General features: G+C 40.4%; 1 protein-coding gene across 1 annotated transcript in view; it reads right to left on the bottom strand.

Annotated features, from left to right (window-relative positions):
* ARSB (arylsulfatase B) overlaps window positions 1–19,749 on the bottom strand; it is a gene marked incomplete at both ends in the record, with an annotated part of 68,977 nt that overhangs the window by 17,815 nt on the left and 31,413 nt on the right. Inside the window, 2 exons of the mRNA XM_080362835.1 lie at window positions 8,611–8,681; window positions 18,165–18,408. Of these exons, the coding sequence (XP_080218961.1) occupies window positions 8,611–8,681; window positions 18,165–18,408 (315 nt within the window). The remainder of the gene's footprint in view (window positions 1–8,610; window positions 8,682–18,164; window positions 18,409–19,749) is intronic.

Below are 19,749 nucleotides of genomic sequence, written 5' to 3'. Positions count from 1 at the left end.
GTGGGATATAAAATTTCAATACAGCTTCAAGACAGGCCATCTAGCAATGACTGTGTGGTCAGAAATATGTTTGGATTAGCAGTTAGGGGAATTTAGACTTAAATCCAATTGGTTTTTAATTCAGCTGAATCACCAAAACCTGATGAAATGCCATAAGGCTGTCTAAAAGAAAGCAGATCTTTCACAATGGAAGAGCTGACGTCACCCACACAGCTGCCAAACAATCAACAACTCAGCTTTTTTTCTTTATTAAAGACAAAGTCCCAAAAAATTGAGCAAAACAGTTTTGTAGTTTATGGGGTTTTTTTCCTCCCAGCACATGTAAATCAGATTGTTCCTTTATGTAACTTTTAAGTTACTTTATGCACTTTATTTGCATTTTCTTAACCTATACATTACAAATAAAATGACACACTGTTTCAATACAGTTTTAGCTTTCTGTTTTTAATTTTCCTATTTTACTACTACATTCTTTAACAGAAAATCTGAATGGAAGACAGTAGATCCTTCACACCAATGTCCTGCTTTTACTCAGTTGCAAACTCTTGAATAAATTACAAACCTACAGTGAGACCCAGCAATTGAGACATACATTCATCACTTTTGAAAACAATCAACAGGTTGATGAATAAAAAAACAGAAAGACTGAAGCGCTGGCTTTCAGCAAGGAGGGAGAGGAGCAACCAGACTGGTTTAGCACAGCAAGGTCCAACCAGAAGGTGCGGTTTCCCCTCCTTCCCCCTGGGGCTCTGGCTCTATGAGCAGGCAGACAGCACTAGGAGGGTTGGGCTCTCCCTCTGCCTTCTCAATTCCAACCGCACAGCCCTCCTCGCCCCCATCTCCAGCTGCCTCTGGCATCCATCAGTCCCTTCAATGAACAAATTCAACCTACCTGACGCAGGAAAACCAGGAAAGCAAGTTGGATTGTTCTGAGGAGTGCCATGCAAAGTAAGCATCAGGAGCATGCAGCTGGGGATGGGGAGGGGAGGAAGCAAAGCACATCACCAGCAGAAGCCTGTATCATGAAACAGAAACCTCAGGGTTTAATTTCAGAGACAACAGAATCACTCTCAGTTGTCCCCTGAAATTCCTTCTAGTCCCATCCTTAGTGCCAAAATGAGCCTTTGGCTATATATCCAAGATAGAACCGAAGAAAAAAAAAAACATAAATTGAGCAATATCCTAAAGAGATTCATAGCCTGGCTCTGTGAGTGGTTTTGGAGACCCATGAGAGAGGGGAGCTGTGGTGAGGTGCTGTGAGAAGCAGGATTTCCTCTTCAGTAGCAGCAGTGACATACGCCAGCTTAAACTCCATCAAACTAGTGCCTCTCGCTGAGGTCCCCCAGTGGCCTGAGCTGATCTAGCTGGTCCTGCGGTCAGTCCCTCCATCTGCCACCAAACACACTCCACCAACATGGTGCTTCCAGACATCCAGCTACGGGGCAAGTTGATTCAGCTGGCTGATGTGGTAGAAACCTTGACTCCTTCTCCCTCTGCCACTGAGGATCTGAAGGCTGATCTCATCTTGTCACCATGTGATTTCCAGATCCAACTCAAGGGAAGATGGGATGGGAGAAAGGGAGAGGACAGGCTGGCCATCTTGGCAATTGCTCACCACCAGCCTGGCTTAGCTACAAAGACCACAATACACCCAGCCCACCCATCCTTGTTTTTGGAGATCCCACCCTGGTTTTTGACTCCACCACCTCCTGCCTCCTCGATTACACCACCACAATTGTAGCTCTGCCTTGCAACTCAGACCAACTGACTGAGAGAAAAGATTGTTTTTAACCCTGACACTCCACTGGGCTGCCACAGGTCAGGGCGAGCCTGCGGGCAAAGTCTGCAGGCAAGGACAGGAGCCTCGTTATTAGCAGTGAAAACAAGAAATGAGGAATTACAGTCTAAAACACTGCAACACATTTCAGGCTCCTGGAAAGGCTTATATTTGAATGAAGAAAGTCTGTCCTCTTACAGAGAAGATGATTACTTGAAAGAGTTGGTCAATAAGACCTGTCAGCATTTTTTTGTAATATAGAACTGTAGACAAATTAGTTTACAGTATTTTCACTTTTACACTGTTTAATATTAACAACAGGACAGAAATACAGTACTTTGATACAAGACTACTGTAGGGCCATAGTATTTAGCACTGGACATGAACTCCTGAAAACAGACCAGCACTCGGTCTGAGAACTTGAAAAACTGTGTGATGTTAGCTCACGAATGGTAAATACGCAGGTCAAGGTCAGTTATAAAAAAACCCCGCAATACAGTAGCAAAGATGCCGTTAGCTCTGTAATCAAGATAGTGTTTCCTACCTTTAGCTTAACATTCTGTTGGAACACTCAGCTATAACAGTTGAATTGAAACTAAATTAATTACATCTTTTGCACAAATTCTTCCCTGAAGGAATGCTTATTTTGGTGTAAAAATCTGAACAGAACAAAGCTCCCTTTTCCTATCTCAGTTAAATAAAATCATATGAATCTCATGAGGCATCCCGCCACTCATGCTACTAAAAATATACAGTATCAGTTTTTTCAGACAGAGATGAAGATATATGCATCTGTTAAATAAAAATATTATGCTGAAAGAATGTATACATTATATGCAAAAGCACTCAAGAGTTCAGGACCACTGAACCTGCAGTGAGTGCAAGTACAACAATAACTTGATGCTCTACATGTGTACAACAGTACAGTGTGTTCCTTAATAATATTATTCTCAGAACTCACCAGATTATCTGCAATGTCCTGGAAGTTTTTTTGGTTATGTTTAAAAGTATCTTGGGATTTAATTTCCTCTTTAGTCTTTAATAGTATTCTGCAAATCTAAAGATTTGGCTAATCTGTATCGTTAAAAAATCACAGAATCACAGAATGTCAGGGATTGGAAGGGACCTCAAAAGATCATCCAGTACAATCCCCCTGCCAGAGCAGGAACACCTCGATGAGGTTACACAGGAATGTGTCCAGGTGGGTTCTGAACGTCTCCAGAGAAGGAGACTCCATAAACTCCCTGGGCAGCCTGTTCCAGTGTCTGTCACCCTCACCGTGAAGAAGTTTCTTCTCATTTTTAAGAGGAACCTCCTGTGTTCCAGTGTGTACCCATTGCCCCTTGTCCTACCATTGGTTGTCACCGAGAAGAGCCTGGCTCCATCCTCCTGACACTCACCCTTTACATATTTATAAACATTAATGAGGTCACCCCTCAGTCTCCTCCAAACTAAAGAGACCCAGCTCCTCAGCCTTTCCTCATAGGGGAGTTGCTCCACTCTCTTCATCATCTTTGTTGCCCTGTGCTGGACTCTCTCCAGCAGTTCCCTGTCCTTCTGGAACTGAGGGGCCCAGAACTGGACACAATATTCCAGGTGTGGTCTCACCAGGGCATAGTAGAGGGGAAGGAGATCCTCTCTTGATCTGCTAACCACCCGCCTTGTAATACAGCCCAGGATGCCATTGGCCTTCCTGGCCACAAGGGCACAGTGCTGGCTCATGGTCATCCTGCTGTCCACCAGGACCCCGAGGTCCCTTTTCCCTACACTGCTCTCTAATAGGTTGTTCCCCAACTTATACTGTAACCTGGGATTGTTCCTGCCCAGATGCAAGACTCTGCACTTGCCCTTGTTATATTTCATTAAAATTTTCCCTGCCCAACTCTCCAGCCTGTCCAGGTCTCTGGATGGCAGCACAGCCTTCTGGTGTGTCAGCCACTCCTCCCAGCTTGGTGTCATCAGCAAACCTGCTGACAGTGCACTCTATTCCCTCATCCAAGTTGCTGATGAATATATTGAATAGTACTGGTCCCAGCACTGACCCCTGAGGCACTCCACTTGATAGAGGCCTCCAACTAGATTCTGCCCCATTGACCACGACTCTCTGGCTTCTTTCCTTCAGCCAGTTCACAGTTCACCTCACTACCCGATCATCCAGACCACACTTCCTCAGTTTGGCTGTGATGATGCTATGGGAGACTGTGTCAAATGCTTTACTGAAATCAAGATAGACCACATGCACCACTCTGCCATCATCTATCCACCTCGTTATGTCCTCATAAAAGTCTATGAGGTTGGTTAAGCGTGACTTCCCCTTGCTGAAGCCATGCTGACTGCCCCTAATGACCCTCTTCTCCTTGATATGTCTTGAGATGGCATCAAGGATAATTTGTTCCATCACCTTTCCAGGGATGAAGGTGAGGCTGACCGGTCTATGGTTACCTGGCTCCTCCTTCCTGTCCTTTTTGAACACTGGAGTGACATTTGCTTTCCTCCAGTCCTCAGGCATGTCTCCCGTTTCCCATGACTTACCAAAGATGATGGAGAACGACCTCAGCCAGCTCCCTGAGCACTCACAGGTGCATACCATCTGGACCCATGGATTTATGGATGTCCAGATTGCCTAATTGCTCCCTAACCCAGTCCTCATCAACCGAGACAAACTTCTCCATTTTCCTGACTTCCTCTGGAGCCTCAGAGGTACGGGGCTCCTCAGGACAGTCTCTGGCAGAGTAAGAAGGCATTCAGTAACTCTGCCTTCTCCATATCTTCTGTCACCAGGGCACCCATCTCGTTCATCAGTAGGCCTACACTGCCTCTGGTGTTAATTTTATCTGCCATGTATTTGAAACAGCTCTTTCTGTTGTCCTTGTCCTCTTGCCAGGTTTAATTCTAAGGAGGCCTTAGCTTTCCTAGTTGCCTCCCCACACCCTCTGACAACAGCCCTATATTCTTCCCAAGTGGCCAGCCCCTCCTTCCATGATCTATAAATTCTCCTCTTCCACTTGAGCTTACTCAGCAGTTCCCTGTTTAACCACGCAGGTCTCCAGGCTCCCTTCCTTGACTTTGTACGTGTTGGGATGCTCTGATCTTGAGCCTGGTAGAAGCAGTCTCTGAATGCTAAGCAACTATCTTGGGCCCCTTTACCTTCAAGTACCCTTTCCCACGGGATTTCCCCTAGCAGTTGTTTGAAAAGGTTGAAGTTCACCCTGATGAAGTCCAGGGTTGCAATTCTGCTTGCTATTCTGTTCCTGCCACACGAGATCCTGAACTTCACCATTTCATGGTCACTGCAACCAAGGCAGCCCTCAACCTTTACTGCTTCAACCAGACCCTCCTTGTTAGTGAGGATGACAGGAAGATCGTACGGGCAGTTTATTTTAAGATTTAAAAAACCAAACCATATCCATGAAGAGAGCCCTGATTGCTGAAAATATGACAGTACTTAAATATTCCAAACTTTGCATCTCCATAATCTTATCCACAATAGGGACATCAATATTGTCTATCTGGGTCTTAGCTCTAAACTTATTACTCAGTTTGCACAAATGAAAACCAGACACTAAGTGGAAATCAGCTGAGTTACATACATGTACAGTTACTCCTAATAACTCAGACTGCTAAATAGAAATTCCAGTCCTTATATGACAAAGCATAATTTCACTAGCTGGGTCAAAAACAAAGTCATAAACAATAAAATGACTCATCCTGCAAAGCACAAAACCCCTCCAAATTTCAGTTAACTTACAAGGAACGAAGCCCATTATGACAACAGATGAAGTACAAGGCAAGCTAGATTTCTTGTCCCCAACAGTGCATTATAAATTAACATGCTCTGTTGCACTAGGAACCGTAATTAAACGAATAGTGATCTGAAAAAGCACAGTTTAATGCATATTTTGTTCTGTATAACAGTGATACATCTTGTCAAACCTACCAGAAATACAATTACTTGCTCTCAAATGCTCATAAAATCAAAACTAGGAAAAATGTAGGGTATACTAATTTCGAGATCAACTCTACTTCTTCCTGACTAAAAGCGCTATTAAGTGAGAAAGTAAAACAGGTAGCACAAACTTGACAAAACTATAAGTCTTTGCTGGGAAGAGACAGGAAAATCCTATATGGTGCATAAGGACATGTAAAAACATTGTAAATTTACAGGCACAGATAGCTGTTCCTCTGTTTGTGATGCTTAAAAGTCACATCTCATGAAGTACAGAAGTTCCAGTTACTACAGCTTTGTGTTGGATGCACTCGATGACCCCACCCCCCTCAAACCAGCTGCAGTTTGGTCCAGGCTCCAGAGGAGGTAAAGGACTGAGCCATAGCCAGGCAAAGAATTCCTTCCAGGAGACCCACAAGGAAGCAGAATGGCACACTGAATGCCAGTAACTTGTGGGCACAGGGAGTCTCGTGCATACTTTTCCTACTGTATGCGATTTGTCTATGAGTCAACCGCTTCATGTTTTAAGTATGACAGCCTGGATGACTCCACTTTGAGCTCTCCCTGCCAAATAAGTGAGCTGTATGGCAATGATTTTACCACTCACAGGTCAGTGGATAAGCTCAATTTAAATTTAAATTTAATCAGTTAGCTTAAGTAGATGCACACTAAATATAATGAATTATTTAGAGATATAAGGTTGTATTATTTTTAATACTCTCTTTGCTTCATGTTACTTGGCAAGCTGGATTTGCTAAAATTTTAAGTTGTAAAGTTCTGCTCATATTTACCAAAAGCAACTACAAACTACAATGAACACTCGCAAGATAAGGTCCAGTTTGCACTTCACTGGGAGAAACAGAACTGACTGGGAAAAACAATGATCCAAAGCTAACGCGGAGACATTACAGACATCTGCAAAACAGGGCCTGTTTCACACTTCACTGGGAAGAAAGGATTTATTTAGACAAAAGAGTACCTGCAATGCTATGGACAATAAACAATGTCTACAGCTGAACATAAGAAAGGCTCATGTGGAATCAGAGAAAAAGATCCAATGAGAAGCAAGAAGACCCCGAAGTGAAACATTGCTGCTGGACTGAATCATGGCTCAAATGGTTTGTAAAGATATACAAGTCTACGTTTTCCTATGCTCAGGCAGTCCTCTGCGCAGGTGTCGAGCTCAGACAGTCCTCCTGTTATTATACTCCATTAAATATCTTTTTTATGAGAATTTTGTTTCCTGAAAGTCTGCTCTACATATGGCTATCAAGCCTCGCCTGAAAGTTTGCTACCAGAGTAAATGGTTATCAGGGAGGGAATGCCTGAAAGTCTGCTTCTGCGAACAGGTAAAGGCCTTGCCTGAAAGTTTGCCTTCAGAGTTTTAAAATACAGACTCCAGAGCGAACAGTTACCACGGAGAGAAGAATCCTGAAGGTTTGCACCACGATGGGTACAGGCCTTGCCTGAAAGTTTTATTTGTGAATGGGTACAGGCTTCTAGAGAGAAGGTAAGCAGCATCCGGCTTGGCATACTTCACCCATGCAGTAAATAATACAGTAGACCCATCAGTGAACTCTTTTAAGTTGCACTTCCCTTTAAGAAATCTAAACATTGTTCTGCAGTAGGCAGAACCCTAAATTACACCCCCGCAACAAACTTCTGCCCACTTGGCCTGCTAACTGCACACATGTCCTAAAAACACACACAAAATGTAAGGACACACTATATATAGCAAACAGTGAAGTATCATCACAGTATGGTGTAATGGAAACAATCTGCAGAGGTATTTCCTGAGCTCCTGAAAACCTCCTCTGCTCATCCCCCTTCAATTTATGTCAGGCATTTCTCTACTCAAACACCTCTGCTGACAGTTCCCACAACAAAAAGATGGTCTCTGAAGTATGGCGGGGAATACCACATCAGGGCACAACACTGTACAGGAATGCTACGACTCACTGAGCATCCTCTGAAGGGAAACTGGAGTAGCTACACCTTAATTCCATCAGTATGTAGGAATTAATCTGCAGGCAGTGCTGTCCAGCCACCACCAGACAGGTACTATGTCTGACAAAAGCATCACAGAACCAGCTGTGCATCACAGAAGGCCACCTTACTCATTTCCATCCAGTTATTACAGCACAACATGTATCTGCCTTCTTGCCAGCAACAGATCACTGTCCCCACTGGACTATTTTTCCTCTGCCTGAATTTACTTCTTTATTTAATGAAATATAGAAATGCTATAAAAACACTGGAAAGGACCTGTTCCAATGTTCTGCATGAAAAAAAATCTCTGCTTGAAAAGTTTGTACTGCTTAGCAAACTAATTATGTTGAATCATAAAACAGACTGTGCTTAAAGAGCTATAGAATTAGCAAACTTAAGCTCCAGTTCATGTGATTATGGCATTAAAGATCCAACCCATGTGATTATGGAATAAAAGCAATTGCAAAGGTTGGACCTTCTCAGCTTCTCACAAACTCCAGTTTTCCGTTTGCAAGGTCATATTATATAGATGTATCAAGAATCACTAGGACAAGCAGTTCATTGGAAGCTACCTGCCAACCTGGCTCAACGAAGGCTGGGTTTGGAAGGGTTTTTTGGCTGGTCCTCAACATTTCCACATCCCAAAGTACCTTTTTCTTACTCAGGAGTGCTTTAGAGCTCTTGAAATAGGAAGTGTGTGTTGGTCGTAACTCGGTAAGTACTTACAGCACCCGGGGGATGATGTCTCTGTATTTTAAAGAAATTTACTGAAAAGCAGAAGGTATCCTGCTCTATTTTGTTTCCCCCAGCAGGAAATACTTCTCTTAAGGAAAACAAGGAGTGTTCAGAATATAAACTGTATATGTAATAAGTCTTGAACAATCAGTAGCATACTTACATGGGGAGTCATCCACAAACATGGGGTCTATGTTATGCAGCAGTTCCACTCTGGGGGAAGGTCTTCCTTCACTAGGACAGATTTCAAAAGGAAATGTTAATTTCCTTCTACAGCTTATCAGGATTCTGCATGTTCTATTTTAAGACTTTTTGTCATCCTATTACAGAATGAGCTCATAACCATAAACTAATTGCTATCAAATTTAATCTGAATGCTGTTTTCTAGCCCACTAGCAACACCTATTGCCTCTAACAGATTTCCCTGATTTTACTGGTGTTTACTGGGATTACTAACAAGTCTAGAGTACAGAATTTGCCCTACAGAAGTAGGGTCTTAAAATAATCAACTTCAAAAATCATATCTTGCAGAGTAAGCTAGCCTGACACTTGCCACACTCTCTGCATATCTGAATGAGACTTATTATCTAAAATGTTGAAAACATTCTATTTGGGTGCCTCAAAAAACATGAGAGGCATTGCCTACCCCTCAAAAAAACTACCTTCAATCTGCAATTGAGGTCACAAGGTTTATTTAGATACCCTAAACCTTCTTTTGCTGAAAAAGGAAAATCATCCCTCTTTTTCTAGCCATGGACTACACAGAGATGGTATTGAACGAGCCTCCAAACTTACCCATAAATTTTCTGTGTTAAGTAAACACTCACCCTAAAAAAACTAAGTAAAAGAAATTTACTCCTTATAAAGGGCACCATAAGTAGGAAGATATAATTAGAAAGAACATGAGCTACCTCATAACCCAACAATATTTTGTTGTTTGAGAGTGAACCTAAACACATTTTTAGAAACTTGCAAATCACTTGAATTGGGTTTTTTTGTATTTTGTATTTTGTATTGTATTTTTGTTAAGAAGCTTCATTGTAAATCTCAAAAATTCAACCAGGGCACCTAGAGCAATTGTCATTATGAAAAAAAAGCTCAGGTAATACAAAACTTAGTGGAAACCTCAAAAATGGCTGTTATCTTAATATATAAAATATATAATTAAACAATAATGACCAGTAATTTACGATTTTCAATAAAAAGTAATTAAAATTACTATTGTTCTATCAATTTCTAAAACAATTTCTGGATGCTACGCATTTTGAATAAGTACAAAATCAACAACAAGGATTAGATAAAAGAGGAAATATATTCAGATAATACAGCCTTTCAATTAATATAGAGCAACTACAATAATTAAACTGAAGTGTTATTAACTCAGTGTATAAAAACTACCAAAAAAAGGTTTTCCCAAAATGTGTGTGAAATATTAAATTCCCCCTCCACACCCCAATATCACAGAATCATAGAACCACAGAATTATTAGGGTTCAGAAAAACCTTTAAGATCATCATGTCCAACCATTAACCTAACACTGCCAAGTCCACCACTAAACCATGTCCCTAAGGACCTCATATACATTGTCTTTTACATACCTGCAGGGATGGTCTGTTCAAATGCCTGACAACCCTTTCCATGAAGAAGTTTTTCCTAATATTCAATCTAAGCCTCCCCTGGTGCAACTTGAGGACATTTCATCTCATTCTATCACTTGCTACTTGGGAGAAGAGACCAACACCCTCCACGCTACAACTTCCTTTCAGGTAGTTGTAGACAGCGATAAGGTCTCCTCTCAGCCTCCTTTTCTCCAGGCTGAACAGCTCCAGTTCTCTCAACTGCTCCTCATCAGACTTGTGCTCCAGACCCTTCACCAGCTTCGTTGCCCTTCTCTGCACACTCCCCAGCACCTCAATGTCCTTCTTGTAGTGAGGGGCCCAAAACTGAACGCAGGATTCAAGGTGCAGCCTCACCAGTGCCCAGTACAGTGGCACAATCACTTCTCTAGTCCTGCTGGCCACACTATTCCTGATAGAACCCAGGATGCTCTTGGCCATTTTGGCCACCTGGGCAAACTGCTGGCTCATGTTCAGCCAGTTATCCATCAACCGCCCCAGATTCCTTTTCTGCCCGGTGGCTTTCCAGCCACTCTTCCCTGAGCCTGTAGCGCTGCCTGGGGTTGTTGTGACCTAAGTGCAGGACCCGACACTTGGCCTTGTTGAACCTAATACCATTGGCCTCAACCCAATGATTCTGCCAGATCAGATCCCTCTATATGGTCTTCCCACCCTCCAGCAGATCAACACTCCCACCCAACTTGGTGTCATCTGCAAACTTACTGAGGGTGCACTCAATCCCCTCATCCAGATCACTGATAAAGAGATTAAACAGAACTGGCCCCAGCACTGAGCCCTGGGGAACACCACTCGTGATTGACCAACAACTAGATTTGGCTCTACTCACCACAACTCTTTGGGCTTGGCCATCTAGCTAGTTCTTCACCCAGCAAAGAGTACAGCCATCCAGGCCATAAGCTGTCAGCTTCTCCAGGAGAATGCTGTGGGATACGGTGTCAAAGGCTTTACTGAAGCCCAGCTACACAACATCTGCAGCCTTTCCCTCATCTACTAGTTGGGTCACCTTGCCATAGAAGGAGATCAGGTTGTTTCAGGCAGAACCTATCTTTCCTGAACCCTTGCTGACTGGGCCTGATCACCTGGTTTTCCTATACATGCCACTATCTATAGCAGCCACACTTTTAACTAAGGAGTGCCTCGCCTTATTTAACCTAATTTTATATTAGATTTAATGGACTCTTACTGTCTCTAAATGCTCCATTTATAGCTGTGTTCAAGTGTGTCGTTCACCATGTGTTCATAGGTAACAGTAAAATGAACCAGCTAGGACAAATTAAATTAGGATGCAAATTTACAGCATGTAATGTCTTGGGAAGATATTTTGCTGTTTCTGAGCTATATCTATATTTTCCAGTCTCCTTTTAAAGAAAACCAAATACCAGAATCATGCTAAGTAATCTAGTATCTTCCACCAGGGTCAAATACAGAAGGAAGAAATAACGTGCTCCTATGTGTTTCTCCTATTCATATATCCAATATTCATACAGTACCATGTTAGGTAGAAAGTCAGAACTGAGGATATTCATGCAGTTCAAACAGCCTAGTATTACTATCATATCATTAAAGGTAATTTCCTTTATGGCTTTTAATCTGGAGGACAGATACTGTACACTACACATAGCTATGAACATTATCACACATCAGGTAGAACAGAAAATATAAATATTACACCTCCATTAAAGTTTTGCATGCCACTGTTGTAATTTTTATTGAACTCATTTTTTTCTGTGATAGAATATTGGTATTATTAACTTGGACATGTGATTTATGCATAATAACATACTCCCTGAAGCTTATGGCATTAGTGCATTAAGCTCTGTAGCACTGTTAATTGATACTGAACTGCTTGTTCAGTTTGGGTGCTATTCCAGTAATGCTGTTGCACAAAACATGAAGGTTTATAACCAGCATATACTATTCACAAAACAATAGCCAGAGAAAAGAAGATGGCATTGTACATTGATGAAAGCAGCTGGGTGACAGGAAAGCACGTGAGGAAGGTAAAACCAACGTCTTGGGAACAAAAAGGGGAGAATTTGCAATTGTGGCAGAGTTTCCCCTCCCTACTCTCCTTCCTACTTATGGACCTCCATGCTGAACTTAGTCCCCTCAAAAGACAGACCTCAAAAACAGATCCACCTTGGCAGATGTCCTACCAAGGGTATTTTACACCACGAATATATTGTAGCCAACAGAGCTAGAATAAGAAAGTAATGCAATTCTCTAGGAAATCCTGCTTTTGTATTTTAGTAGCTTCCAGTGTAACCCTATCTTATAATACTATCATTTTAGAATATTTATTTTTAGACTTCAATATTCTAATACATTGTTCCTTTCCTTAAAAAGAAGGAACTTCTTCCTTTGTCTGATTATTATTCTACCATGTCGGGCTGACTATTTAATTAAGCAGTTAAAAGGTATTGTTTTCCAAAAAAATCCACTATGTAAGAACATCTTGATGGAAACATGCAGACAAACTTCAGAGTTGGTAAGACAATCAGCTACTTTATGCGGAGAATATCTTCTGCTTTGCAAAGTTTTTAAAATATACAGAAAGATCTGTTACCCCTTACTGAATGTGAACAAACATCTACATGTGATCTTTCACTTTTGTTGTTGTTGCTCTTAAATAGGCAGAAGGTGTCCTTGGGAAGGAATCCAAGGTTTTTTCAGGGTAAATATGTTTATCTTGCACAAAAATATCCTCAGTGTCATTCAGCAAAAGCTGAACCTTTATAACCTTGCCATATATTGTATTTCTCTGGGTCACATCTGTACATGCTAAAGTAATTGTATTTCAGATATCCTGGAAATAAGCATTACTGCCAGGTTTAGATTGCTCTTTCTTCAGCATTAATTTATACCAAAACACGAACATTTTTTTCAAACAGGTGTTTAATTTCTAAAATGAATGTAACCATTTGGTATACAAGAAGTCAAGTTGATCTTGCTTGATTTACTTCGTCCAATCAATTCGGATGTTTCCAACATTACAAAAATATAAAGCTGACAATTGCCCTCAAAAATGTATAAGTAAAACTTGAAAGCCTATGCTTGCTAACAAGCTTTGAAGAAATATTATTTTGACCGTATTTTATCATGAATCTCTCAGTGCTATCAAACTGCTTCATGTGCTCTAACATTTGGTTCTCCATTTTCCTGTTAATGCAAAATAAAACCTTTTTTTCTGAGCACAGACACACCAGACATTCAGTACTGAAAACAACAAAATATATCAAAACAATGTATCAACTGGGGCAAATTTCTGCATAAGGAAAATCATTTTGCCTAGTGTCTCGATTTCAATAGAGTAGCAAGCATCTGGAGAGCAGATGTTTCTTAGAAACACCAAAGCCTTTTGAGATTCTTGCTTGCAAACAGGCAGTACAGTTTAGATTCTGTGACTAGTTGCATTTTAGTATTGTTTTCCATTATTTGTTCTTAGTATTCTTAATTAATATTTTTGAAAAATATATTAGTGATATTATAACTGTATTTTCAGATATACTTTCTAATATGTACATGGTTTTAGAGGTTCCATCTGTATCATAGTGCTGCTCATGGTAACCTAAGGTACCAGAAAAGTGCAGTCCACCCTGATTTATAGAAAAGGTTTATGCCTGAGGTTGGAATGGTCTGCTGGATATCCAAAAACGGGTTGGTACAGTGATACTACCCTAAGTTATTTCCAAAAAGAAGTTAGAGATATTCATGAGAAAGTTAAATCTAATTCAAAAGGTACTGGAAGGAAAATAAAGTTTAGGAACTACCAGTCTAAAGATAAGCTGCAGGAAATTTTGCACACAAAACTTTTTTGGTGGGCCAGTATCTTTTCCTGTAGAAAAAAGTAGCTGAAAGGTCAAGACCAGGGAATGACAGGGAAGATCAGGGGAGGCAGGAGCATGAACACACAGCAGGGAGAGGGCTCTCACAATAGCTTGTGTTACCAACACCCACATTAGCAGGTCAGTAAGACACCAACACACAGGCCAGTTTCACAGGACAGGGATACCTGGAGACAAACCAATGATGGCACCTGGTAACACACAGAGGTGGGACAGGACAGAGAAGCAGCACCAAAGGGTACCAAAACGCATAACCAGAACGTGTGTGTGGCTACCAACCTAAGAAGAACACAAAAGATGTTAGAAGAACCTCACAGCTGGTGTCCCTAGACCTGTGCACCATTGCAGCAGATCCTGAGCCTAATATCTGGTCACAAAAATCGTGGTGTCTGGCTGCAAGACGGATGGGTGGAAACCCCTGCCCTGGTGCCTGGCTGCTGGGTAGACTTCTTAGACACACACCTTTTGGTGAGTGAGAGTGTCGGACTGCAAGAGTGCAAGTAAATCCTGCTTTATTTCAGTTCTGTTCTAAGAAGAATCCCATTCCTCACTGATACCGTGTTGCACCAGTATTTCCTACACTATTAGGCCTGCAGATTGATTTAGAAAGAGCAGACAAACTTTTGAGCTCCAAGTCCCTGTCAAAGAGCTTTTAAGTAGCATGCAGATTTTTACCTAAGAAAATAAATTCAGGCAATGAGAACAAGAACATTGTACTTCCTCAGTTTCTTGCATTGTGTGAAAGAAACTTTAAAGTATAACCAGCTAAGTGAAGAATGCAGAGGAAGATACATTTGTCCAGAAGAAACATGTGCTCCTGAACTGTATCTTATAATGCCATTTGCTCCTAACCATTAACTTCCTTCCAGTTCTTCAAGTCATAATTAAGTAGAGGAGGCACCAAACAAACAGTTGTATACATGCGTGGTTTTCAACACCTCTATTTACTACAAGGACTTAATATTAATCAGTGTCACGTTAATGCAACTCCTAGTATGGATTACTGATCATCCTAAAATTATGACAGAAAGTTAATTTTAGTTTAGAATATCAAAATTTATATCTAATTTCTATATTATTTATATCATGATCTATATTAAATATGTTTATCTGTAGTTATTTTCAGAATTATATTATTTATATTTGTTATATAAATATCATAGTAAGAACACATCCTTTGAAAAGTGACCATTTATAGAGATCAGACAGATACTGGAATGGAACCAATATTTTTGTGACTTTTGAGAGAATCTATCTGCATTGTCTCATACATCCTTCTGAATATCTAAATCAAGGTTCCAAATTTATGATCTTTTTCCTTCTGATTACACACATATGAAACTGTAAGTTTAAAGCGTGTCCCCCCCCCCAAAAAAAACCAAAAAAGACAAGAAGTGTATGCAGCTACTTTCACTAAACTGTGCTGAAAAAAATACAGATGTGACATGGGGATTGGCTACTAATTTATTTTTTTTCAAATGAGGTAGACTCTTGGCAAAATTTAATTGCACTCATTATGAGCAACATATTTGAACTTTCCATCAGATATCACCAAAAGGGCACTGTGCCTTCATTGTTTCCTATCCAATATTCAAGTGACCTTTTGAGTTATGATCATCAAATTTAATACACTCATTTCTCCTGATTACATGGAAAAATCATGTGAAATTTGACATTTCAGCAGCAAGGTCAGCCAAAGAGCAGCCTAAGAATTCACAAAACTTACTTTTGCCAGCCCCCCCAACTCCAGACAGGCCCTCTGGTTGTCACGACTGAAAACATTGGTGGTCAATTATTATCAACCAGTGCCAGTAAACTTATTCAGTCCCTCTGCAAGGATATGAGATTCAAGTGCCAGGAGCATGCAGGGGATGCACAGCTATACCCATCCTTCCCCATGCAGAATTTTACTGCTGAAGTAACCTGATCTGAGATCAGTCCATGACAAAGAAAACCTAGTTGACACAGAACCTGAATTCGGCAGGAATGCTGCTGGTAGCTGGAAGAAAAGTCTGTGGTTTAGGAGTACCCCAGGATCTTGCTGGTGCAAAGTTTTGCCACAGTAACATTGCCATGTAAAACATTTTACTATCTCTGGCTGGACAGAAGTCTCCATTCTTTCCTGGTACTTAATGGTCTTCAGCCTCAATTACGCACATCCTTATCTTCTTCCATTTGGAAGACAGACATACAGTACACCTGGGCATGAGGCCACAAGGTCTCTGCAAACTCCAGCTAGTACAGAAAACTACCCCACAGCACCTCAGAAACACAGGCAGTAGTGAGAAATAAATAAAGCTTAGCAGCTTCAAACCAGGTAATCCTACTAAAGATACAAACAAAACAATTCTGAACTCAAGATACAGGGGCTTTGGGGTTTGTTGAGATTTTTTGTTTGGTTGGTTTTTGTTTGTTTTTTTTTACTCCAGGGTCTACATAGCGCTAACCAGGGATGGGTAGATGGGTTCAACTCTGCCCTCTCCAGCTCTCAATTTCTTATCTCAATTCCTGACCCAAACACTCTTGCTCATACCTGTTTAGGAAGTTACCCTTGTAATTGACTGTCTAGGATGCTAAGACACACAAAAATCAGTGTTTATCATAATGAGCTACGTAGAAAATGGCAGAAAATTCAGAAATTGCTACATACAAGTTGGGGTGGGAACCCTGAGAAGGGGACAAAAGGTTATATACATATATATATATACATAATATAATATTGTCTGACTGCTATAAAAACAGAACAAAGACTATCAAAAGAAACAAAACACTAATTCTCAGATAAACAGCATGTAGGAAACAGAACTGCTAGTTCTTTTATTCTGCTTTAGCAGTACTAAACCCAATCCTAAATTACTCTTTTGCAAAGTAAAACTATATTCAAAGACATTAATATAACTTATAAGAAAACAGACAACAGGGTTTAGCCCCATCAATTAATACATTCCATGCACCATATAAGAGGGAAAAAAAGGAAGTTAAACCAATGTCACCATGCAAATTTTGCAAAACTAAGCCTTGAACACAGAAGTTCAAAATTCTGCAGGAACCTGAGTTTTAAGGACTTTGCAATCCACTTTAGTAGAATAAAATAACATTAGAATAAAAGAAAAGCTTTGCCAGATGAAAGACTGATTGAATATAATCTCAATTGAAGATATCACAAAGGGGCAAAACCAGTTTCTTTTGATAGTTTGTTCCAGGAGAAAAAAAAATCACCTTTATCACTTAAGGCTGATTTCATTTATTCTTTTAAATTGTATTCCATTTTGCTGAGCCAAATGGAGCAATAATAAGCATATATTCAGACGTGCATAGAGCCCCCAGTATCCAGTATTTGTGATACCATTAAAACTGTTTTTTTCCAGAGGAAAAATGTATGGGATTTAACTAATTTTTCTTTCAATGCACAAAAGACCCTCCATTATGTGAACTAATGGGGTTTGGGATATCCCAGCTAATTCAGACAGCACAAGAGGTGCACAGAGTCAGAAAGAGCCCAGTAAAAGTCATTAGCTCAGCCTGTGTCAACCCAACTGGAGCTAAGCTGCCTTTTTTTCCAGCCATCTAAGCACGTCTACACTGTCCTCCCGAGTGCTGCACCTTGCTCAAATCACACACAATGTCATGACCTGTGAGGAACCAAGTCAGGTCTTCTTTTGTACTGAACCTCGTAGGCTTTTTGAGACACTGGACAGCATGATGTGAATCTATTCAAACGGTTCCACTTGGAGCCAGCCTGACAGGTGCTATACTGAGCTAACAAATCACCAAAGTGGAAACCATGCTCAGTGAGTTTAATGTCTGCATAGATTTCCCATATGTCCAACTCCAGATGCACCCTGCAGTGACACCCAACTGGGCTCTGTAGAGAGCAGGGCTGGGTCCAGAAAATCTACTCACTTGTACTCCACGCTGTGCAAAATCAGTTAACGCACTTCTGCATCACGGAGCGTTCTTGAAAAAGTGTAACATATTTCTACGTTGTTGTGTCCAAACTAACAAATTCAACATACCCAGTTAAAGCTGCTATGAAGGTTTGCATCTGGAACCACGATTGATTTGCAACCTGGATAATTCTCTCATAGATAGTAACGTTATCTGCACTTGTACCTTCCCTTTATTTAGGAAAATGACCAAGTAATAATCCTCCTGCAGTTCCAGCTCTTTTCTCTGGGCTGATTAAATTCTTCTCATACCAGAATGCTGACTCGGTGATTTGACATGCAAGTTACCTGATAGCTTTCCAAACATCAAAGCCATCCAAAGGCTTTGTGCCATTGGTATGTCCTCCAGCAAGGTGCACTAGTGTTGGCAACCAGTCAGAGATATGGATGAGTTCGTGACTTTCTACACCTTTCTGTTTCAGTAGAGGACTTGCAACAAAGCCTACTCCTCTCACTCCTCCTTCCCAGAGGGTCCATTTTCTTCCCCTCAGTGGCCAGTTATTCCCACCTGCCAAAGTTTGTCCTCCATTATCTGGAAAACAAATAATTAAAAGGAATTATTAGTAAGAAGGAAACAGAACCATCTTCCCCACAACATTTATTAATCCATTTGAAAAAATATTTTCACAATATAAGTGTGTTATGCAAGTGCTTGCATAGTGCTGTTAGGTGTTTATACAACACATCACATGTTCAGAGCATGTAACAAACGTATGTTAATTCTTGCCAGAGTCTTACAAATTACTACAATGAAAAGTTATTTCTAGGCAGAAATGATATCATACTACAAGACAATGATTTAGAAAGACTTTGTTAAGAACAGCCTCTGATACTACTAGATAAATATCATTAGACATGCAAAACTTCCAGAATCAAATAATTTAAAAATATAGTTCCAACTAATTAACTGACCACCAGAAAGAGTTGCTATCAATGCCATCATTAGTACTCAGAATACACTGTTTTCCAAAGCAGTATGGTATAATTGAAGCAGAAAACTGTTATTTCAGTGTCAGGACAATACACATACTCCTTGTTTAGAAGCATTTTTTCCTTAGATGTGTAGGCAGTCACATTGATCTTTAATGTCACACAAAACAGCGAGTTTCTCAGGCAGAAGGAGAAAGCCCTAACAAAATGAGTTTAAATTAATTAAAGTTGTTGAAGTGACTTGGAAATGTACTGAATTTATCGTGTTTGGTGAGAACAACATACAAGATACTTACAGAAAAAGCTGAACTGTGGCTACAGTAACTCAGAAATATCTACCTGAATTAGAGATAGTTCATGTAACTCCTCAACTCTCTCTGACCAAGCTTCCACACTTAGAATAAAATCCAGACTCCTGAAGTAAACAGAATTAATGATTCCTTGAAGTTACTTTTAGTACTGCTGTACAGTTGTTCTTGTTCAAACCTGTTGCAATGAACTCAGAAGAGTCATTGATGGAAATTCTTTTAAGCATAATTTTTCTGTATTTTAATGAGGTTAAATTTATTTCAAATAGTAGTTGTTAAAGTGAGATGTATTTTCTAATTAGGAAACAGAAATTTAAAGGAAGAAACAGAAGCACATGTCCAACACCTTACGGAAGAACTTTACTGTCACCAGAACACAACAGAATTTTCTCTCTTCTGTTAATTAATTAGGGATTGATGTAAACCTGGACTGTGAACAACCTTCTGCTGCACATAGAAGACCCTTTTTGTTCTACTAAGGAATAAACTAGTGCATGTCTCTGTGAAGATTTTCAAAGGTGGAAGGTTAAGCTAAATGAAGCACTTGGAAAAAACAGCATGGTTTGAAAACTGTAAAGTGTTCTGTGGCCCAACTAGTTTCCAGTAGGGCTGTTTGTGGTCCAGCACCCTTGGGT

This window comes from Nesoenas mayeri, assembly GCF_963082525.1.
Source record: "Nesoenas mayeri genome assembly, chromosome: Z".
NCBI classification, from domain to species: Eukaryota; Metazoa; Chordata; class Aves; order Columbiformes; family Columbidae; genus Nesoenas; species Nesoenas mayeri.
The sequence above is the reverse complement of the archived record's forward strand: the minus strand, read 5'-3'. Positions and strand labels throughout refer to the sequence as shown.